Below are 24,217 nucleotides of genomic sequence, written 5' to 3' on the forward strand. Positions count from 1 at the left end.
AATAAGGAGAAAAAAAACTAGGATTATTTAAAATGAAAGTGCAAATATTTGGAATATATAAAAAAACTAAAACAACAGCAAAAATGGTAAATAAAGAGCAAAGCTGATAATAATAATGGCCTTTCCACTTTCATTTTTCACTATGTGGCCTTAGACTGAAAAATATTTGGCCACACCCGCTTCAGTAGGAAGGAAATCAACATTTTACCCGCCTTGTATGCAAAATCAAAAGGAAGAAATTCGCGCCACGCCGACACACACGGAAGATAGATAACATTGATTAATTTAAATAAAAATAATACTTAGAGTTAGGTTGTTCTAATGAAAGCAATACATGACCGTGTTATGTGTAATAACATCTGTGATCAAATTATACGTCTCCTCTGTCGGGAATGGTAAAAGTTAGATTTTAACGTCCGATGCCTTTTTATGCAGCTTCCAGGACTTGCCGGTGGCGCGGGAAATGAACTCGAAGTAGCGCGCGCTGTGAGGGTCAGACGAGCATTGTTCATAGTGGAGCTCACAGCGAAACTTCTAGCAGGAAAAAAGAAAGAAAGAAAGAAAGAAAGATGCCTTCCACACGTTCACAGGTAAGAACCTTTTTTTTAAACCCCTCGTTTGTTGCTCTTGTTGTTAATGTATGTACGTGACCACCATATTGATGGTTTTAAAAGCACAGCAATGCACAAACGTGAACTAAACATATGAAGTAATGAAGTATTTAACATGACAAACGTCGCCTGTAATGAGCATTTACATACAAAGTACACTCAAATGTTTTACTAGTTTGTACAATGTGCACATAGCAAACAACAATATTTTGAATTTGAATGAATGACAACTAGCATTACATTGAAGTGTGGTTCAATATTATTTCAATTGGTAAATAAACATAAAACGTATTTAATGTCTGTACACTTCTAAGGGACATTTTCACGTCATATTTAATAGTCTGCACACTTTTAATGTGCCAATATTTATTGTTTAAGCTAGCTCTCAAGTACCGTTTTGTGATATTTAAAAGGCTACTCGGCCCTAATGTAGCGTATTTGCATGGTTTAGCATGCTAATAGTTAGCATGCTAGTTGACTTGGATACATTCAAGTCATAGAAGTAACATATATATACTTTCTCAACTCTTCCATAGAGCGCCGCAGCCCATCTTCCCGCCACCCGGATGAGTTTGAGAAGCTTCCGCAGCGTCCCTTTGGTTACCATGGAAACATCATCCTCTTCCTCCGACGACAGCTGCGACAGCTTTGGTTCTGATGGAGGCTTTGCAAACACGGTATGTAGCATGTTGTTAGCAGTGTGTACATGCAGGCATGCTAACGGTTTATTTATTTATTTTTTATTTTTTTAGAGGAGCAGCTCCCGACTGTCGAGGCAGATGTCGGCCAAGCAGAAGGTTCTGAAGAGCACCGTGGAAGAAGATGCTCGCACCGGCTTTGAAGATGAGCTCATGAACAGTCAGATGAAAGCCATGGTGAGTTAGAAATGGACGTACAAAATCAGTGGCGGGCGACCTCAACGGCGGGCGCATCAATAATTTACTAATAATAATAATAATACTGACACCATACGTCTACACTACAACATCATATGGAGCAGTCCAGAATCAATATTTAGCAAAGAACATGATAAAACATGATAAACCCTAACTTCAGAGTTGGTCCATCTCTGTTTAGACTTCCTGGAAACATCAATTACAAAGCCGTACAGTAGGGGTCTCAAACTCAATTTACTTGGGGGCCACTGGAGCTACTAGGGTCTGGGCGAGACTGGGCCGCATCAGGTTTTCCAAAAAAAAAAAAAATGCATTTATTAAAAAGAGAAAAATGAATAAACTTTGCTTTGGTTTCGATTTTCTACAATAAAAGCTCTGATAAAACTTACCACTTCCACACGGATAGGGAGGATAACTATTAAGAGTTATTTAACCTTTAACATGAACATTAATCAAACGTAATAATTTTTTCTGGGTACATGATACCATACAGCATCCATATCAAACTTGCGCTAACAAGCTAACATTAAACTTTCATGTCGAGGCAGGGGCCTCAAAATAGTGTCCTGCGGGCCACATTTGGCCCGCGGGCCGCGTGTTTGAGACCCCTGCCGTACAGGCTCTTCTTCTGTGGTTTATTGATGGTCGGCAAGCAACGTTTGGTGCGCATTAGTGGCGGTGCTGTCGTCAGAAATTGTAATCTGTAATCTGAAATTGTATTGGTTAAAGAAAGAGCCTCATTGCTAATAGTGTGGAAGTGACATGGGCCAGCACTCCTGATTCTGAAGGCCCTGTGGGCAGATTACATTGACATAGCAACACATGATTGGATAAGAACTATCTAACATACATGCAGTCATAGTTCCTGAACATGATACTAGAATATATACTGTTTACTGTTAAGGCCTGCAAAAAGGGCTTTGCAGGCCCTGGCCACCTGCCACAAGTATGTTTCAGGATTTGGACAACTTCCAACGGTAAAAACTGTCTCGCTTCCCAGAAAGTCGATCCTGACTCTCAGCCTGCGAGGTGTGGCCGCAAGTCCCGCCTCCTGAAGGTGGCCATGAGCTTCCCGGCTAAGAAGGCGGGCTCTCAGAAGAGACCGGCATCGGAACCCCTGGTTCCGCCTCCAGCGGTGAAGTCTGAGGAGGAAGACGAGGACAACTTCATGGCCAAGAGATCCCTGAATATTAAGGAGAACAAAGAAATGGTAGAGAAGATTCGTTTATAGTTTGACGTGGTCTTTGAAGTGGTCTTTTCTTTTGGTCTGACTCGTTGTTTTGATTTGCTAGCTTGCTAAGCTGATGGCGGAGCTGAACAAAGTTCCTGGGCTCTTCCCGAAAACGGCCATGTCTGCACATGCCACGGTAATATACATAAGCCCCTCCCACTTCTCCATACTGGCACTGGTCACTAGGTGGCAGTAATGTTACTGTAACGTTTGTCCGTATCTCAAACGTTTTGCCTTTTCAGCCCCGACGAGCTCCTCGCCGTTCCGCGCCTGAAAAACAACGCCGGAACCCCGAGCGTCAGTCCCGCCCCCACACTCGCTCCCGCACGCTGGTGGATGGGCCGCCCAGCCCCACGCCAGAGGAGGACGAGATTGAGGACAAGTTCAGCCTGGTTCGCCGCAGCCGCTACTTTGAGGAAGTGGAGGAGGCGGTGAGCTTCCTGCTGGCGTTGTTGTTGTTGTTGTTGAAGTCCACTTTATTGGTGCTCATCGTCTGTATTTGCCACGCAGCCCCGTCGCCGCTCCTTCAACGGGAGCAAGGCTTTACCTCACGTGGTGCGGCCCGTGGACGAGGTGACGGAGGAAGAACTGGAGCGTATTTGCGACAACGTGCGGGAGAAGGTGTACCACACGGTCAACGTACGGTCACTAGAAGCTCCCGTGTGTCTCCGTGGAGATCCCAGCTTGTGGTTAAAGCCTCGTCTCTCTCTCCTTCTCTCTGTTGCAGGGCAGCACGTGCCATCAGTGCCGCCAGAAAACAATCGACACCAAAACTAACTGCCGCAATCCAGAATGCGTCGGCGTGAGGGGTCAATTCTGCGGCCCGTGCCTTCGAAACCGCTACGGCGAAGAAGTACGAGATGCTCTGCTTAATCCGGTCAGTTCCAAAAACGTCTTCACGTCCTTTGCAAAGAAAAAAACAAGCTAATTTTGTGAGTTTAAACAAAATAGCCATGGGAATATTTCAGTAGGAAGAGTGGTTAGCGCACAGGCCTCACAGCTAGCAGACCCGAGTTCAACTCCCCCCTCGGCCATCTATGTGTGGAGCGACCCTTGTGAGAAAAAGCGGTAGAAAATGAATGAATGAATAGTTATAACTAATAATTATACCTTTGAACACCATTAGAGCCCTCTAGACCTGAAATAGCACCCCTATAGTCACATTTGCACTCCTATTACCCAATATAATAGACATCATAAGAGAAAATAAGACTCTAGCTAAGACTAGCATTGAGAGAATTTCCTGTATTTCGTCATGTGATTGGCTGGCCACCAGTCCAGGGTGTACCCCGCCTCTCGCCTGAAGACAGCTGGGATAGGCTCCAGCACCCCTGCGACGTGAGGATAAGTGGTAGAAAATGAATGAATGTCTAAATATAAAAATGTATTCTAACATAAATTGGTAATTGTGGTAATGTGAAAGAAAAAAATAGGGATGGAAAAAATGAAAAATAAATGAAAATTATTATAAATTAAAAATAAATAAAATAAATTATTTTTTCATAAAAATGAAAAAATGAAATAAAATATAATAAAACATGAATTACATGAATTTACAGATTTATGGCTTATAAATGTATTAACTAATCATTAATAATAAATTATGTATATTAGGATTTATTATGATTAATAAACTATATTAATTAAAATGCCTAATTATTTACATATGAGCAGAATTTTTTAAAATTAAAAACTAGTGGAAAAAAAAAAATGCTTGTTTATATAAAGATATTATTTTTCATATGTATTCCACACAATTGGAGCATACAGTTTCGGTCCGTACTCGTCTTGACTCGTGTCTGATCCGGTCCCAACAGGAGTGGCGCTGCCCCCCGTGCCGGGGCATCTGCAACTGCAGCTTCTGCCGCGCCAGAGAAGGCCGCTGCGCCACGGGAGTGTTGGTCTACCTGGCCAAATATCACGGCTTTGACAACGTGCACGCTTACCTGAGAAGGTGACTGATCAGCTGAATGTATTATTATTATTATTATTATTATTATTATTATTGCTAACGCTATGATTTGTCTGCAGCTTGAAGCAGGAACTGGAAGGCATCAGCGAGTGATCAGTGGAGTCTAACTAGCAGCAACGCTTACTGACATCGCTCGTATGGATGGATTGATCGTTTATTGATCATCTGGGACAATTCAATGTTGATGATCCTTTATGTTTTATTATGGTAAAAAAAAAACTTGGGTCTGATTCTTTATCCCAAGGATAAAAATGTACAACACAATGTATGGAAAAAAGAACGCGTAGGAATGCTAACATGGACATGCTAACCTACCACATTTACGTCCATGTTAGTTTTACTGCCAGATGACGTCACAGTCTTTCAGGTTTGACCAATCCGATTCCTAAATAGCAGACATCAATTAACTACTGATTAATCATACTCGGCCATTTTTATTTAGTTCAATGGGTAGCCATCAGCTGGAAACGACTCAATAAAATATTGATTGATGACTATCATATAGAAAATATATTGATGAGCAATAGTTACCCCTTCACAGATTTTTAAAAAATATATTAAACAATGTTTTTATTTTTTTTACTTTTTTCACATTTTTTTTTACAAAATTGTTAGACATCAATCTAAAAGATTAACTCAATTAATCTATGCTAGATTTCCACTTTTGCTGATAGTGATAAAGTTTCAAACGTATCGATGTTTTTATTATTTAGGCTTCAGTTACAGTGAAAGATTTTTTTTCACATTAAAATTATTTTTTTTAAATTTATTTTTCACTTATTTTAGAATTTTTGTCTTTTTTTCCCGAAAATGATCGAATGTGGGTAACTAATGCGCCCGTAAAAATGTCTCTTGTCTCCAAACCCTCCTTTAGTTTTCCATTAATATTCTCTCATTTCAGATCAACCTTTGCGATAAAAGTCTTAATAATAAATAATTAATAATTATTGCGTTTTATCAACTCCAGAACCCTGCCCTTCTCTCTTCAATTGCCACTGTTCACTCGCCCTGCACGCTAGCTAGTTAAATAAAGGTAGAGCTACGGTGCGTTTAAGGGCCCATACATAATCTCAATGCTTGACAAAAAACATGATCAGTGAAGCATGAATATTGTATGCTGTACATTTTACTAGTATTATCATACATATATAGTATATGTATATAAACCCTGCCTGCTTTTGAAATGTTTTTTTTTTTTTTTTTGACCAAAAGTCTGCTAATTTGCGTTGTGTTCAGGGCTCAACTACTGTGTAACGTTTAAACTTTGAAACACTGGTTGCTTTATTTGGTTAGGAAAAGAATAACATCTGTATATATTATGTATATTGTATATTATCTTGATAGTAAATAGATGTTGCACAGTACCACTGTGCTTTGCATTGTTTTAAATGTAGTCTTCTCCATCTGAGCTTTGTTTACTTGCAAATCAGCTTAAATGTTCGAGACATGTTAGCTTTAGCGGGAAGGGGGTGTCCTGCGGAAGGACACGTGCAGGCGGGGGTCCAATGCGATGTGATGTACTGTAGCGCTCATATCTCCTTCATTAGATAACCGTCACTAATGGCGTGGAAACAATTAGCGCAGCCTAATGGCGCTCATGTACCTGTAAATCATCTCCCAGTTCGCTCTGGATCATTTTGTGCTCACGGGTGTGTTTCTGGAAGCGAGATGACTGGACTTGAACCCGTCTGGCTGCTGGAAATACGTCATTGAAATCCTCGCCGGGTCATTTCTGGTGTACAGTAGATGTCGACTATTTTTCACACACACGACTTGCAGGCCGTGAATGTGGGATGGCGAACGTCCAGGGATTCATTGTGATGCTTCTTTCCTGTGTTCGTTGTTGTTGGTATACTGTATGTTACCACATACTGTACATTTTCATTAAAGTCATGACCTTTGACCTTCAGCTGATATTTGGAGTGTGTTGAATGTTTATACAGTAGATGTATACAACTAGTCTCACTGATAATAGTTTTCCTACATTTCTCTTTTCAAAACTAGTTTGCCATTAATTTGCTGGCAAAATATTCATTAATATTATGTATGATGAAGTGGAACATGCTGTATGCTTTCAAATTTTTTTATACAATATTTACCTTTTTTTATTTATTTGTATTTTATTTTTTTAATTTTGTGGTATTTGTTTCAAAATTTCCCCCACATTTCTATTTGATTATTTATTTTATATATATTTTTTACATTTTGAAAACTCTAACATATGTATAACTTTTTTTAATTATTTTAAATTATTTTGGTTTTTTTAAATGTTGAATGAAAGATCAAATTAAATATGTTTCCATATTTAAACATTTTAAATTAAATTATTGTAGTCTATTGAAACTTTTTTATATTAATTTTATATTTTATGACTAGGTATTATTTGGACAGTCCAGCTGGAAATGACATTGAAAGGTCGTTACATCTTGTATAGGTAATATTGATAAACAATATTTACCTTTTTTATTTGTATTTTATTTTTTTAATTTTGTGGTATTTATTTTTGTATTTATGTTTTAAAAAATTCCCCACATTTCTATTTAATTATTTATTTTATATATATTATTTTTACATTTTGAAAACTCTAACATATGTATATCTTAATTATTTAAAATTATTTTATGTTTTCATATTTTTTAAATGTTGAATGAAAGATCAAATTAAATGTTTCCATATTTAAACATTTTAAATTAAATTATTGTCTATTGAAACTATTTTATATTAATTTTATATATTTATGACTAGGTATTATTTGGACAGTCTAGCTGGAAATGACATTGAAAGGTCGTTACATCTTGTATAGGTGGTATTGATAAACAATATTTACCTTTTTTTATTTATTTGTATTTTATTTTTTGAATTTTGTGGGATTTATTTTTGTATTTGTTTATGTTTCAAAATTTTCCCCACATTTCTATTTAATTATTTATTTTATATATATTTTTTACATTTTGAAAACTCTTTCACATATGTATATATTTTTTTAATTATTTAAAATTATTTTATGTTTTCATATTTTTTTAATGTTGAATGAAAGATCAAATTAAATATGTTTCCATATTTAAACATTTTAAATTAAATTATTGTAGTCTATTGAAACTTTTTTATATTAATTTTATATTTTATGACTAGGTATTATTTGGACAGTAGCTGGAAATGACATTGAAAGGTCGTTACATCTTGTATAGGTGGTATTGATAAACAATATTTACCTTTTTTTGAATTTTGTGGTATTTATTTTTGTATTTGTTTATGTTTCAAAATTTCCTCCCACATTTCTATTTAATTATTTGATATATTTTTTTACATTTTGAAAACTCTTTAACATGTAAATCTTTTTTAAATTATTTAAAATTATTTTATGTTTTCATATTTTTTAAATGTTGAATGAAAGATCAAATTATATATGTTTCCATATTTAAGCATTTTTAATTAAATTATTGTAGTCTATTGAAACTATTTTATATTAATTTTAGATTTTATATTATGACTAGGTATTTGTACATTTAAAAAAATGTAAATAATAAAAAATGTAAATAATTTACAAATAGTTTTATTTCATTTTTCATTTTTCATTCACATTCCATATTTTTATTTATATATTTTATTCTTGTATTTATTTATTGAAAACATATATTCCCATGTTTTTCAATGATTCATGTCCCTGATTTTCCGGCCATTTTGAGTCAGGAATGTAGTAGGAATCATTTGGGTGGAATTATGAAAATGTCCAAAAGAATGTCGAGTCTTTGAATAATTAGAATGAAATATGACATGTCTCCATATGTAATTGATGCTGACAGACAGTAAAATTGGAGCCAAATAAGACAACAGTCATAAGTTGGCCAAACTATGATTAGTATAATAAGGACGCACTTGAGAACGGCGCTGCTGTATGAAATAGAAATGATCTTCCACTTTGGGGTGATGAATATTTGGCCAAGTAATTGTTTACAACGCTGCAGCATAGCGCTGATCTGCTAATCAGGCTATGAAATACAATATTTATTCATTAGAGCAGATTTAATGAGGCCTTGCGGTGCTAATTATGAAAACCAGCGTAGCAGTAAATGAGCAGCGTGGGGCGGCGGGGTACCACTAAACGAGGGACGGGGGTGTCAGGTTTGTGATGGAGTGGCGGGGAGGGGTTGGGGGGTGGTTGAAGTGGGCTCTGTCATGGCGACTGAGCAGTCGATGTCGCCATACATCACCTGACCCACAGACAGGTCACAGATGGTCCCCCCCCAAAGCATCATGGGAGGGGCTTCAGGCGCCAGCTTTTCAATTCAAACTGATCTACTGTCAGCCATGCATCTGGAACAGGTTTCTTTTCTTATTTGTATGCAAGGGTGGAGATAAGCGGCGTAAAGATTTGGATTGACTGATATTTTCATTACGGCTGCAAGGGGAACGCGGGGACTGCTAATTTGTTTTCCGAGACCCGCAGGTCTGGCTGATTTTTAGCCATGGATAAATGCAACTTTGGGGCACAATCACAATCTTTGGGTCAAAATCAGCAGAGTTATTATTTAAAATCAGACTAACAGGCCTCCGCAATAAACACCTTCCAGGATTAATGCTTTTAGAGAGTTGCTTGTTTTTACTCATTTTTTTAAGGACACAGAGAAAGAAAAAAAAGGTAAATCCTCAGTTTGAAGCACGCCAAACTTTTCCTCAGATCGTAATACCTCGTTTATCGCAATTAATTGCGATCATCAGTGAAATTCCTTATTTAGAAATGGAACATTTTAATAATTAGAGCATAGGAAACTGTTTATGATGTCCTAATTATACTTAAAGCGGCACGGCGGTCGAGTGGTTAGCAAGTGGTTAGGAGACCAGGGTTCAATTCCACCCTCGGCCATCTCTGTGTGGAGTTAGCATGTTCTCCAGTTTCCTCCCACATTCCAAAAACATGCTAGGTTAATTAGCGACAAATTGTCCATAGGTATGAATGTGAGTGTGAATGGTTGTTTGTCTATATGTGCCCTGTGATTGGCTGGCTACCCAATCCAGGGTGTACTCCGCCTCCCGCCCAAAGACAGCTGGGATAGGCTCCAGCACCCCCGCGGCCCTCATGAGGAAAAGCGGTAGAAAATGAATGAATGAATAATTATACCATTGAACACCATTAGAGCCCTCTAGACCTGAAATAACACCCCTATAGTCACTTTTGCACTCCTATTACCCAATAAAATAGACATAATAAGAGAAAATAAGACATAACTAGGGCGGCACGGCAGTCAAGTGGTTAGCGCGCAGACCTCACAGCTAGGAGACCAGGGTTCAATCCCACCCTCGGCCATCTCTGTGTGGAGTTTGCATGTTCTCTCCGTGCATGCGTGGGTTTTCTCCGGGTACTCCGGTTTCCTCCCACATTCCAAAAACATGCTAGGTTAATTAGCGACTCCAAATTGTCCATAGGTATGAATGTGAGTGTGAATGGTTGTTTGTCTATATGTGCCCTGTGATTGGCTGGCTACCCAATCCAGGGTGTACCCCGCCTCTCGCCCCAAGACAGCTGGGATAGGCTCCAGCACCCCCGCGACCCTTGTGAGGAAAAGCGGTAGAAAATGAATGAATGAATAATTATACCATTGAACATCATTAGAGCCCTCTAGACCTGAAATAACACCCCTATAGTCACATTTGCACTCCTATTACCCAATATAATAGACATAATAAGAAAAAATAAGACATAACCAGGGCGGCACGGCGGTCGAGTGGTTAGCGTGCAGACCCCACAGCTAGGAGACCAGGGTTCAATTCCACCCTCGGCCATCTCTGTGTGAATGAATAATTATACCATTGAACATCATTAGAGCCCTCTAGACCTGAAATAACACCCCTATAGTCACATTTGCATAGAAAACCTGTTTATGACCTTCTCATTATGTTTTTTTTTTACATTATTAGTGCCCTCTAGCCATGAACTAGCACCCCTATAGTCCATAGTACACTACCAAATATCATTACATCTTTGAATGTATCTTATATTAGTAATTTGCTTCATTTCAGACCTGACTGTGATTAGTGTATTTGGGCAAATCGTCACTCATTATTTATAAATTGAATATTTTGCTTGTTAGAGCTGTTTATAACCTTCAAAATATGCTTTTTTAAAAACATTATTAGAGCCCCCTAGACATGACATAACACCCCTATAGTCAACCTTTCATCATATTACAAATTACAGCAGATATAATAGGAGAAAAATAAGGCAAAATATAGACTCACACAGATTACCATTAGCATTACATTGCTGACACCTAGTGTCCGGTGTAGAATACTACATAGCATCTTTGAATGCGTCTTCTTCAATTAGAATTTTTCCAATTAAAAAAGTATTTAGCCTAAATACTTGCTATAGTGTGACTGGTTATATGTCCTACGGTCCGGGGTGCAGCCCTCCTCTCATCCAAAGTCAACTATGATAGGCTCCAGCTCCACATGTGACCTTGAACGGGATCAGCGCTAGAAAATGAACATTTGAGAATGAAAACCAAAGTCCAGAATGTTTATGTTGCCCTCCAGCAGAGTGTGAGCATCCCGAGAGGAGGGCATGCCGTGCATCGGTTAGTGGGTAGAGTGGGTAGTAAGATTGGCAGGAGGCCGCTAACACCCCCCCCCCCCCCCACAGCTTGCAATGTGATGGAAACAGCACTCTGCTCCTGACGTCTCGCTGACATTATCACAAGCAAAGAGGCGCCTGCACTTGTTCCATCTCACAGGAAATTGCCAAGTCACCCTCACAAAGGAAACGGTGCCAAGTGCACTCGCTGCTGCTTTTAAAAGGAAAGTGTGATAAAGTGAAATACACAATTGCTGATGGGGGGGTGGAGGGGGGGGTGGAGGATGGGGTGGAGAAGGACATTATGGGCAGCTAGCAGTGTGGCCAAAGAAAAGTCATAAAAATAAACAACAATAAAGAACTGTTTTCAGTCGATCAATTAATAAATAAATGGCTTTAAAGAGGACCTATGATGCTTTTTCTACTTTTCTGACCTATAAATGTAGTTAGAATGTTGTATTCCGGTGTTAAACCATGCCAACGTTTCATATCATGAGGTTTGCACATTTGGAAGTGAGCCCTGAAAAAAGTTTGGGATGACTCAAAACGCTCGGTTTCAGGGGTGTGTGGTAAAACTGGACGTTTGTGATGTCACAGAGGGACATGCGTCCTTTTATGGGCATGGCACTTTCTCTGTGTTTACAGTGTTTTAGCAATGTCTCCCGGAAGTGTTTCTTTGGGTGTAAGCTACAGTTGTTTACAATTCCTAGCAAAGCAAACATCAAGCAGAAGTGATTGGAGTTTCTGATTCCCTTCCAGCAAAACGCTAAAATGCTAAAGCTAATTACCAGAGACGTCTTGAAGTAACCTCTACTTGATATGTCCAGTCTCTACTTCTATTTGGGATCCAACACATATGACTGTATGTTAAACATGGAAATTAAAAAACTAAACACTATTTACTATCAACTCCTATAATGTTGGATTTAGCATGTAGCTGCACAACCGAACACACCGGAAGTCCTTCTAAGCACTTGGGAGCGTGACCAATTAAAGCGGAGTGGGCGTGCCTGGAGGCGGGCCGTGGGTGGAATACATTAAAAGAAACAGTCTTCGCGGGAAGCACGAAATACAAAGAAATCGGGCTGGAATAGGTGCAGATTCTGGAAGATCTAGAAAGGTTTATTATGTGTAGCTGCTGATTACTAAAGAAGGGAGAAAGGTAGAAACAAACTTTTTAAAAAAATATATATATAATAAATTAATAAATTATTAAATAAATAAATTATTAAATCATTATTTAAATTTTTAAAATTATTAAATTATTACCCCCCAAAAATAAATAAAAATATATACACTATATATAAATAAGTAAATTATATATATATAGTATATATATTAATATTTTTTTTTTGGGGGGGGGGTATTTATTTGTATGTGTATGTGGTGGCCTCGGGCGCCATATTGGCTCGGGCCGCCTCCGCCTATGTCATTTCTGGAAGAGCTCAGCACGTGCCCGACTGCGGCCTCCACTTTAAAGCTAATAATAAAATCATTTGTTCATTCCCAAGCCGTGTTTATTAGGACTGCAGTTCTCCGTGTCGCCTAACGGGGGAGCTCTAACACAGGCCACTCCTGTGCTAAAAGTTCCATGACTGGTTACCGTGATTGCGGTATGGCTGACACAGCTGTTGTTAAACAAGATAGACAATCGATACTTTGGAAAGGAGGACATTATAGTGAAAGTTCCAGGCCGGCACTTGAAACCGGAGGGAGGTTGGAAGAGGACATTGTAATTATTACCAGGGGAACACTGGGCCAACATCTGTAAATCTATCCTTTACCTCCAAGCAGATCTGCTACATTGGATTGATTTTATTGAGATCATAGGCCATAAATGGGGCATGGAGGGGCTTACGGCCTGGATATGGTGGCGCTCATGCGCTTCATTAATTTTTGACTTCATTAAAGTCGCTCTCCTTCAGATCCTTTTGTCACACCGGTCATGAATCCCGGATCCAGGACAACGAGGTGGACGGGTGGCTATTGTCTAAACAAGCCAGTAAAATAACAAACCACATGATGATCATAAATAATAACCACTTCAGTCAGACTCTTTGCACTCAAGGTCGCGTCCAATGAACACCTCAACGTAAGAACACAACAACACTCAACTTAAACCCAAAGAGGCGGCCATTAAGACACTTGGCGCCGTCATTTCAATAAAGGTCAGGTACAGACTATGTCTTTAAAGCAGGGGTGTCCAAAGTACGGCCTGGGGGTCACTTTCAACCCACAGCTGAATTTGACCATTTGAAAAACACAATGTGACAAGAAAAAATAAACCCCAACAAAAGCAAATATGGAAAAATCAGCTGTCAAAATATTCAGCAAAATAAGTAATGTTATGAAAAAAATACATTGAGAAAAATACATTTTATGAGTAAAAATATTCAAAAGTATTAAAAAAAAAGAGACGTCATATTTTTAAAGTGGTATTATTATGAGGTAAATTATGAGAAAATGAGGTTGCAGTACAAATGATAATGTTACAAAAATAAAGTCAAAATATCAAAAGGAATAGAGTCACAATTATGAGAAGAAAAGTTGAAATTGTGGGAAAATTCACGTCAGGGAGAGAGGCGGGGTACACCCTGGACTGGTGGCCAGCCAATCACAGGGCACATATAGACAAACAACCATTCACACTCTCATTCATACCTATGGACAATTTGGAGTCACCAATTAACCTAGCATGTTTTTGGAATGTGGGAGGAAACCGGAGTACCCGGAGAAAACCCACGCATGCACGGGGAGAACATGTAAACTCCACACAGAGATAGCCGAGGGTGGAATCGAACACCGGTCTCCTCACTGTGTGGCTAACCACTTGTCCCTGTTGTCATCATTTGAATGATAAATCCACAGTATTACATGTCCAAAGTGGATTTTAGAAGAATTTAACAAGCATTTTGTCAAGGAAATGAGGAAGAATATGATATATGCATACATAAATTACAATAAAATATAAAGGTTTGACTGAATAAGTGCAGAAAATCCAATATTTCACGTATAACAATGAACAAAAACCAACAAAGAAGAGGACTAAAATATTGCTGTATTCACTGCCAACCCAGCTAGAATGGATTTTTGGATTTTAGAACCGACCCACCAGTTGAGAACCAATAATGTAAACCATACCCAAGCATGCTACAACATAATAAGTATATTTATGACTTAGGTTCCGCTGGTGTACCTAATGTTGTGTCCAGCGAGCATGTATGAAGGCCAAGCCAGTTCTGACTCAAGGCTGTGGATATGCTCTTGTTGCTCATCTCATGAGCACGACAACAACACACACACACACACACACGAGACAGCATGAACTCCCTAATATTCCAAATCTGTTTCCACAGCTGTCCCGAGGAAGATGTGTGAGATTGGTCTGTTCCTAAGTGTTGCTAAACGACCATTGCATCATCACATCTGACATCAAACTAAGTATCTGCTGACAACATCTATTGTGTAGATATCTATGAGCATGAGAACACACACACACACACACACACACAAAGAGATAATTAGCACCAGCTAGCACTTCATAATCTTAGGGATTATTTTGCCCACTTAAAAGCAGCACATTGTTAGCACTGTGACGGGCCAGCATGAAAAACACTTGAGTGGATTTGATGTTGTCTCCATAATCTGCATTTAATTCCAAGTGCCGCTTGTTCTTCTCAGTTCCCGAGACTTTGTTTAGCTAGTTATGCATGTGTTCCACATTTAACACGTGACGTCAGCAAGGAGTTGAATCTAACAAATAAAGAAGTCTGATATGATGGCCCACTGACTGGGAGTGGAGGTTCCCCTTTTCAAAAAGGTGGGATCCCATGATGCTAAGGTCTGGAGGAGCAGTGTGGACCAGCTCTCCACAGGATCCTTGAGGGTATGTGGGAGTTTTTGTCCAACCAGTCTACATGTGTTTTGTGGACTCGGAGGAGGCATCCAACCGGAAGTAATCCACATGGGACCACCTGATTGGACCACCTCGGTCCGCATCGAGGGTTGGGTTCTTCTTGGGTTGCCCTTTGTCACCGATTCTGTTCAGTGGACGGAATCTCTAGATGCAGACAAGGTGTTGAGAGGATCCACTGGATCGGTTTGGGATGACAATTAGCAAGTTCATTGTTCTTGCCCGGAAAAGGGTGGCGTGCCCCAAGTGGGTACTGAGTTTAAGAAGGAGTCTAAGGGTCTTGGAACAATGGAACGTGACATGGACAGGCAGATGGACGAGGCAAAGGCAAAAACTCGGAATAGAGCCGCTCGTTCTCCGTATTCCGAGGAACCGGATGAGGTCGCCCGGGCATCTGGTCTGACCATCTCACCACAGCACGTCTGACTGGGGGAAGGACACTGGGAGGAACCAGAAGACCTGGCCAAGGACAGGTACTAGGTAGGTTTGGGCTGCCTGATTCCAGGTGGGCGGATGGAGTATATGATTATAAAAATTATAATGATAAAAATGATAAAAATTAAAAAAACATAATATTATTATCAGGCGGCATGGTGGTTGATTGGTTAGCGAGTGGTTAGGAGACCAGGGTTCAATTCCACCCTCGGCCATCTCTGTGTGGAGTTTGCATGTTCTCCCCGTGCATGCGTGGGTTTTCTCCGGGTACTCCGGTTTCCTCCCACATTCCAAAAACATGCTAGGTTAATTGGCGACTCCAAATTGTCCATAGGTATGAATGTGAGTGTGAATGGTTGTTTGTCTATATGTGCCCTGTGATTGGCTGGCCACCAGTCCAGGACCCCGCCTCTCGCCTGAAGACAGCTGGGATAGGCTCCAGCACCCCTGCGACCCTCGTGAAGAAAATGAATGAATATTATTATCAAGGCTTCCCTCCTAATAAATACTTTACCAGTCCAATATTTTTTTCTGAGTCCTCAGTGAAGAACTGTATCAAGTATCCAAGTGGTTTCTAATAAAGAGACATGACCCCAAAACAATTGATTCTCCTTGTATGAAATGAGGAGTTAAAATAGAGTGGAATTAATCTACAAATTCATTTTTCCGGAGATTCCCCTCGGGCACCCGGAGTAGCTCCCCAGATTTCACTTTTGGGGGAATCTAATACAGCAAATAATCCCAAAGCTATTTTCATTTAAATAACACTTTGCATGGTGTGGAAAGTGTGTGAATAAATATAATTGGCAAAGTGTGAAAGTTAAGCCTGAGGGTGCTTGCTTGCGCTGCGTCGCCGAGGACGTGTCTGGCACCGAGATTGAATTTGTTCTCTCAGAAGTCAAAGGAAGGAAAACAATTAACTGCACATTTGAGTGTGGACCACTTGACACACTTTCTCACCTCACTGGGGCGAGCGTCTGCAGAGACGCCACCACAATGTCATTACCGGCACACGTTCACAAAGACGCCATTGTTATTTTTTTTTCACATTTTAGAACGTTTCAATTAGGCGGCTGATGGAGATAATAACAAATGTGTTATGCCGTTTCTGCTCTGCAAGCGGCGGCTTTCATTCAGCGTGGCGTCGTCGTCGTTGTCGAACACGGCCAAGTTGGGCTAAGTCTCCGCTCGGAGATGATCAAACAGTCCCGTCACTAATGGCGGCGGGTGACACCAGCGCTGAATACGGATCAGCTTTAATTGTGGCGCCTCTCGCCGCCGCCGTCCGTCAATCCGAGTCTTTGAATCGTCCAAAAGTTGCTCTGCTCCTTCTCTTAAATGTGCTTTTCCAATTAAAAGGCTTTAGAATTCATGATCTTCACTCAAGGTTAAATGGAAGCAGTTATTCCTGTCAGGCAGGTGATTAAAGGCTGCCCACACCGGCTATTTCCTGGCTCAAAGAAATCATCCATTTGGGGTCTTTAGTCATTATATGCGGTCCTGCTATATCAGGCTCTTAATCACCTTGCTCACGTTGAATATTACTTGAGTGTTTTACATATTGAAATGAGTTTGTAGGCCTGATGAGCCACTCCGATGTAACCCTTGACAACAACAGCAAAAATGGAGAAATCAGCAGTAGTTTTACAAAAGCCCCTGACGTACAGAGTATTACCATCCAGGGGGACATGGGCATCTGTCCATGGAGGACGCCACCATGGACATGGACACCACCTTGGTCGTCTACTCCTAGCTGGTCATATGCTGCTTTTTGTTTCCGGGTTAGTATAGATTGGTGTCCTATCACGTTGTTTTGAACAGCGCTGCATTACTACGCTAGAAAAATAGTCCTCTATGTCAGCTGCTGCTATAATAACAATAACAATGATAATAATTGATTAAATGTCAATATTGTTTATGTTGACGTAGCTGGGAAATTAAACAAAAATCAGCAACAAAGACAAGAAATGGATAAAAAACAGCCATAATTTTACAAAAATAAAGTCAAATTATGAAGAGGAAAATAGTTGGATTCTAATGAAAAAAATGCCATAATTTGTAATATGAGGAAAAATAACACCATGCAGCACAGAGTTGAAATATTTGAGAAAAGTGGAAAAGTCAAAAGTCATAATATTACGGGTAGAAAAAACAAAGTATATAAAGAAAGTTTAAAAAGTCGGAAAAAACAACAGCAAAAATAGAAAAATACAGCTTCCAAAAACATGCTAGGTTAATTGGTGACTCCAAATTGTCCATAGGTATGAATGTGAGTGTGAATGGTTGTTTGTCTATATGTGCCCTGTGATTGTCTGGCCACCAGTCCAGAGTGTACCCCGCCTCTCGCCCCAAAGTCAAACTATGAAGAGGAAAATAGTTGGATTCTAATGAAAAAAATGCCACAATTGGTAATATGAGGAAAAATAACACCGTGCAGAACAGAGTTGAAATATCTGAGAAAAGTGAAAAAGATTAAATTCTATGGGAATAAAGTCAAAGTATTACAGCAATCGAGTCCTAATATTACGGGTAGAAAAAAAGTATATATAGTATATATATTGTATATATGGTATATATATATATATGTAAATAGTTGGAAAAAACAACAAGAAAAATAGAAAAATACAGCTTCCAAAAACATGCTAGGTTAATGTGAGTGTGAATGGTTGTTTGTCTATATGTGCCCTGTGATTGGCTGGCCACCAGTCCAGGGTGTACCCTGCCTCTCGCCCAAAGACAACTGGGATAGGCTCCAGCACCCCCGTGACCCTCGTGAGGAAAAAGCAGCAGAAAACGAATGAATGAATGAACAAAGTGGAAGTTTTAAAAACAGGGTTGGCGCCTGAAATCTTTGTTTTTCCTCTGGTAACCACGGTTACTTGCAAAGAAACACTCTGTGAACTCGGTGTCACCAATCTCTTGGGTTGAGAACACTACAAGAACCAAGGGTTTCCATACCTGGACTTTCTTCATGTAGATACAGACTATTGGACCACAGCCAGATGCAGTATATTCCACCCACTCTGGGCTTCATAGTAAATAAATAAAGCACTCCCAGCGTAGAGACCATTTGTACTCTAGACGGGGCAAAACATCAGCAGTTGGTCCCATTTAAACAAGTCTGAGCACAGGAGAAAATAAATAAAGCCTCCAGCGCTTGGCTTTAATGTATTCAATTAACTGAGGGTCCCTCTGGAGAACATTTGGATAAAGAGACAGCACATCGCCTGGAGATGAATACGCTCAATGCGCTCATTCTGACGAGCGTGATTGGAAATCTTCCTCAACAGGTTCTTACTTAATTAAACTTCCCTTCATCCTACTTTGACAGGCTTTCCAGGGAAAATCGGGCAAGGCGTTACATTCAAAGGCGCTGGAAGTTTTGCCACACCGGCGTGTTGTTCATTCATTCATTTTCTACCGCTTTTCCCCACGAGGGGTGCTGGAGCCTATCCCAGCTGTCTTCAGGCGAGAAGCGGGGTACACCCTGGACTGGTGGCCAGCCAATCACAGGGCACATATAGACAAACAACCATTCACACTCACATTCATACCTACGGACAATTTGGAGTCACCAATTAACCTAGCATGTTTTTGGAATGTGGGAGGAAACATGTGGGAGAAAACCCACGCATGCACGTGCAAACTCCACACAGAGATGGCCGAAGGTGGAATTGAACCCTTGTCTCCTAGTTGTGAGGTCTGCGTGCTAACCACTCGACCGCCATGCCGCCCTAGTTATTTCTTATTTTCTCTTATTACGTCTATTATATTGGGTAATAGGAGTGCAAATGTGACTATAGGGGTGTTATTTCAGGTCTAGAGGGCTCTAATGGTGTTCAAAGGTATAATTATTCATTCATTCATTTTCTACCGCTTTTCCTCACAAGGGTCGCGGGGTTGCTGGAGCCTATCCCAGCTGTCTTCGGGCGAGAGGCGGGGTACACCCTGGACTGGTGGCCAGCCAATCACAGCGCACATATAGACAAACAACCATTCACACTCACATTCATACCTATGGACAATTTGGAGTCGCTAATTAACCTAGCATGTTTTTGGAATGTAGGAGGAAACCGGAGTACCCGGAGAAAACCCACGCATGCACGGGGAGAACATGCAAACTCCACACAGAGATGCCCGAGGGTGGAATTGAACCCTGGTCTCCTAGCTGTGAGGTCTGCACACCGGCGTGTTGTTTACCGTGGAATTCTCCGGTCCACAGAAAGTCATAGAAGATGGAATGATCTCAGATTGAATCATTGACAAATATGCTTAGAAATGAGAGCAATTCAGCAGTGGAGTCGGAGCGGGAGGGATAATTATGCGGTAGTCATGACTGTTCCCATAATAGCCCTGGAAGACGTTAATGTACTGTATGAACACACGGCGTCTGTTGGAGGAACGTATGGTGAAATCGTGAGACCTGCCATTTTTTTTCAAAGTGGAAGAGCGACCTCAACACACAACACTCCCCTTCCCGCTGGGAACGCTACGACTCCTTCATCATGTCCTCAGGTGAAAGATGTGTGTTAGTGTGAACTTCATCTAATTATCTCAAAATGTGTCTCAGGAGAATCCACTCAGCATCACTTTGTGGATTCTCTTCATCTTCATCTGGTAGCGGTAACACACACACATTTTCTCATCAGCTGGGATAGGCTCCAGCATACCCCCACAGTGAGGATAAGTGTCATAGAGGATAAATGGATATATACAGTACAGTTCTACACGCAGAAAACTAACATTTTCAACGTTTTTTACTTTGTTCGATGGTCTTTGAACGCATCATAGTAGCTTGGCAGAAAAGCGATAGCAAACTTACAGTTGTCCCTCGTTTATATGGTTAATTGGTTCCTGTCCCATCCACAATATGTATACTTTCTCTAAGTATGATTCACTCGGTTAGTGCGCAGACTTCACAGCTAGGAGACCAGGGTTCAATTCCACCCTCGGCCATCTCTGTGTGGAGTTTGCATGTTCTCATACCGTGTATGCGTGGGTTTTCTCCGGGTACTCCGGTTTCCTCCCACATTCCAAAAACATGCTATGTTAATTGGCCACTCCAAATTGTCCATAGGTATGAATGTGAGTGTGAATGGTTGTTTGTCTATATGTGCCCTGTGATTGGCTGGCCACCAGTCCAGGGTGTACCATGCCTCTCACCCGAAGACAGCTGGGATAGGCTCCAGCACCCCCTGCAACCCTAGAAAATGAATGAATAATTCCTATTATGCCGAAGCACGTCCATCTTTGTTCAGCTTGTTAAAGCTCCAACGCTGCTGTGATATTTCCTGCTGTGGAAGCAGAAGGATTTGAAAACATCACAGTAATGAAACAGAAAGCACACATCCTCATCAGGGTGCAAGAGAAGGAGCGCGAGGGAGCAGAGGCCACTGGGCTGTGAATAGGCCTCATCAACGAGGGCGAGGGTTCACATCCTTATATTAGTTACAAAGGAGTCGCCGTGCTCGACCTGAGGCAAATAAGCCCCTAGACGCAATTATTTGCAATCACTAACTGTATTATTCCATGTAGACAATTTCCACGTCCTTGCCCTCAGGTAATTTCCTATTGTTGGTCTCCAAATGGCAAGTAAAAGAGCAGCAAAGTGTCATTGTGTGAGAGAAAATGATGGCATTAAAGTCGACATAAACTTTCAAATCGTGCAATTGAAAGCTCTTTGTGCTCGGAGCCGCGCTCAGACGATTGTGACACGTCTCATCTCGTTAATCATTAGGCTTGCTTTCCTTGACCTCATCAGGGTGTATTGTACTCAAACCTGCCCCTCAGGTGCGCCGTAATACCTGACCGAGTACGTACGGGATCTAAGCACAATTACTGCAAACTTTTATCTTGCACGTTTTTCTTTCTCAAAACCTCCTGTGCTGTTTGCTGATGCGAGAAGAATATCTCGCTAATTAGCTATCCCGTCACGTTAGGCCATTTTTCCCGCTTTGCATATTTCTGCCTTCCAGATAGGAATGTAATTAAGCACACTGTTGTTGTTGTTGTGTTGTTGTATTTCTCTGCAAAATGACTTAAATAGGGAGGAATTAGAAAGACGGAACTTATAGAATATATACATAAACCTATACATTAGCGCACTCAGTGAGTTTTATTGGATTTAAAATCGTTTTTTTCTGCCCATAATGAACAAGCTTGCCAAGTCAGTATGTCTGCGGTACGGAATTCCATCCAAGTTTTGTCCATTGGATTGTGAATACAGCCGAATCTGGGTTAGCGTTTTTTCAAATAATAATTAATTCATGATGGCTGTTTCTTGGTTGACTATGGCTTAATATTAGTCAAAAAAACATTAAAAAAAAAGTTACATGTAGTATTGTGGTGTCAGTAATACTATGAAACATCACATTAGATGACATTACCTTTCACACTGCTATTGAATCGGCAGAGATGGGCAGACTTGCCATGGCTACACTTTCAATATAAAATATTGGGTCCAAATAAGGCAAAAACTCTAGTGTGTCAGAACATACACTTCTCTCTCGGAAGTGGACAAAATGCATGCATTTAGAAAAATGCCATGAACGGTAACAGAAATGGAAAGTACAAGGCAGATATTTATAAGCAGCTGGTGGCAAACCTCCTGAAGTCCTACAAAGCCCTTGGCTGCAATATGTCACTGTTTGCATTTCCATCTAGATTGCTTTCCGTTGAAGTGTGGAGAAGTAAGTGATGAGCACGGGGAAGGATTCCACCAGGACATTGAAGCTACGGAGGAAAGATATCAGGGAAGGGAAGTTTGTGAGTTAGCATGTGTCTCAAGACCCTGCAGTTGCGCAATATGTTGTAAATAAAAAGAGTATAAATGTGACTATAGTCGTGTTTTGTCATGTCTACAGGGCTCTAATAATGCTTTGTTCATTTTAATCTGAAAAAAATAATTTGTCTACCCACCAACTATATGTGGTTTCTTAAGTTATTATTATTTGCTGTTTTATTATTATGATTATATTTATTTATTACTGATTGATTTATTTTGTTTATTCTTGATTTGTTTATTTATTTTTCATCTTATTTTGTGCAGAAAAATAAAAATTAAGATATTTTAGAACAGTGGAATGTTTTATCAGAGCTTTTATTGTAGAAAATCAGAACCAAAGCACTGAAAAAGTTTGTATATTTTTCTGTTTTTAATAAATTTTTTTTGGAAAACCTGATGCGGCCCAGTCTCACCCAGACCCTAGCTCCAGTGGCCCCCAGGTAAATTGAGTTTGAGACCCCTGGTCTACAGGATGTGATGCCAAGTGGACCCTGGACTGGAGAGTTAAAATTCTACAAATGGGAGTTTTTTTCGGAAAAGATGTGTTTTATATTTCAAACAGGAACTCGGATCACCAACGTTTCATGGCTTCCATCCATGTGGTCTCCTATGAAGGCTTATTTTTGCTGACCAGAGAGGGAGTTTCCTTTCCCTTTGTTGCTTCCTGTTTACGTGAGATCTCCGCTGGTCCGAGCCCAGACGTGGTGGCCACTGATATCTTGCAAGGAGAGCACTGGATACCCTCATGTAATTATTGCACCTTCCTGGATGTTTTTGTTTTTTGTTTTCTTGATGATTTCCCAGGGTATCTCCTTACAAATGGAAGACAATGCACGCAATTATTTGTTTATTCTTTTTTTTTTTTTTTTTATTACCAGTACCGCTAATAATCTACAAAAGGCTTTTTCTCTGGGAGGTCCACCAAAGTAATGCACAGCTGAATGAGTGCTGATGTGATATATTTATGCTTTTTGGACATTTCTTATGTTTGTGAATGACTTTGGGTTGGAAAGATTGCTTTAAGTTTTGGCTTTATTACGGAAACATTGTATGAATCAAGCCTACGTCATTTTTTATCCCAGTATTCATTTTCTACCGCTTATCCTCACAAGGGTGCTGGAGCCTATCCCAGCTGTCTTCAGCCGAGAGGCTGGGTACATCCTGGACTGGTGGCCAGCCAATCACAGAGCACATATAGAAGAAAGTTATAAAGAAAGTATAAAGAAAGTTAGAGTGACAGCAATTTGAAAAAGGCATCCCGTCCCCATTGCTGCTCGCCGTCTACACTAGGGGTCTCAAACTCAATTTACTTGGGGGGCCACTGGAGCTAGGGTCTGGGCGAGACTGGGCCGCATCAGGTTTTAAAAAAAAAAAACAAAAAAACGCATTTATTAAAAACAGAAAAATGAATAAACTTTGCTTTGGTTTTGATTTTCTACAATAAAAGCTCTGATAAAACATTCCACTGTTCTCAAATATTTAAATTTTTATTTTTCTACACAAAATAAGATAACAAATAAATAAACAAATCAAGAATAAAGAAAATCAATCAATCAGTAATAAATAAATAAATATAATAATAATAATAAAACAGCAAATAATAAAAACTTAAGAAACCACATATACTAGTTGGTGGGTAGACAAATTATTTTTTTCAGATTAAAATGAACAAAGCATTATTAGAGCCCTGTAGACATGACAAAACACGACTATAGTCACATTTATACTCTTTTTATTTACAACATATTGCACAACTGCAGGGTCTTGAGACACATGCTAACTCGCAAACTAGAGCGCTAGCGAC

General features: G+C 40.0%; 1 protein-coding gene across 1 annotated transcript; it reads left to right on the forward strand.

Annotated features, from left to right (window-relative positions):
* Window positions 1-468: 468 nt before the first annotated feature.
* cdca7a (cell division cycle associated 7a) lies at window positions 469-6,560 on the forward strand. Its single transcript, XM_058082785.1, has 10 exons — window positions 469-590; window positions 1,148-1,288; window positions 1,364-1,486; window positions 2,508-2,717; window positions 2,800-2,874; window positions 2,981-3,169; window positions 3,249-3,377; window positions 3,466-3,615; window positions 4,556-4,692; window positions 4,770-6,560. Exons 1-10 carry the CDS (start codon window positions 570-572, stop codon window positions 4,801-4,803), a joined length of 1,209 nt encoding a protein of 402 aa, XP_057938768.1. The 5' UTR covers window positions 469-569; the 3' UTR covers window positions 4,804-6,560.
* Window positions 6,561-24,217: the final 17,657 nt, after the last annotated feature.

The sequence above is a fragment of the Doryrhamphus excisus genome, chromosome 9 (genome assembly GCF_030265055.1).
Source record: "Doryrhamphus excisus isolate RoL2022-K1 chromosome 9, RoL_Dexc_1.0, whole genome shotgun sequence".
In the NCBI taxonomy this organism is placed as follows: Eukaryota; Metazoa; Chordata; class Actinopteri; order Syngnathiformes; family Syngnathidae; genus Doryrhamphus; species Doryrhamphus excisus.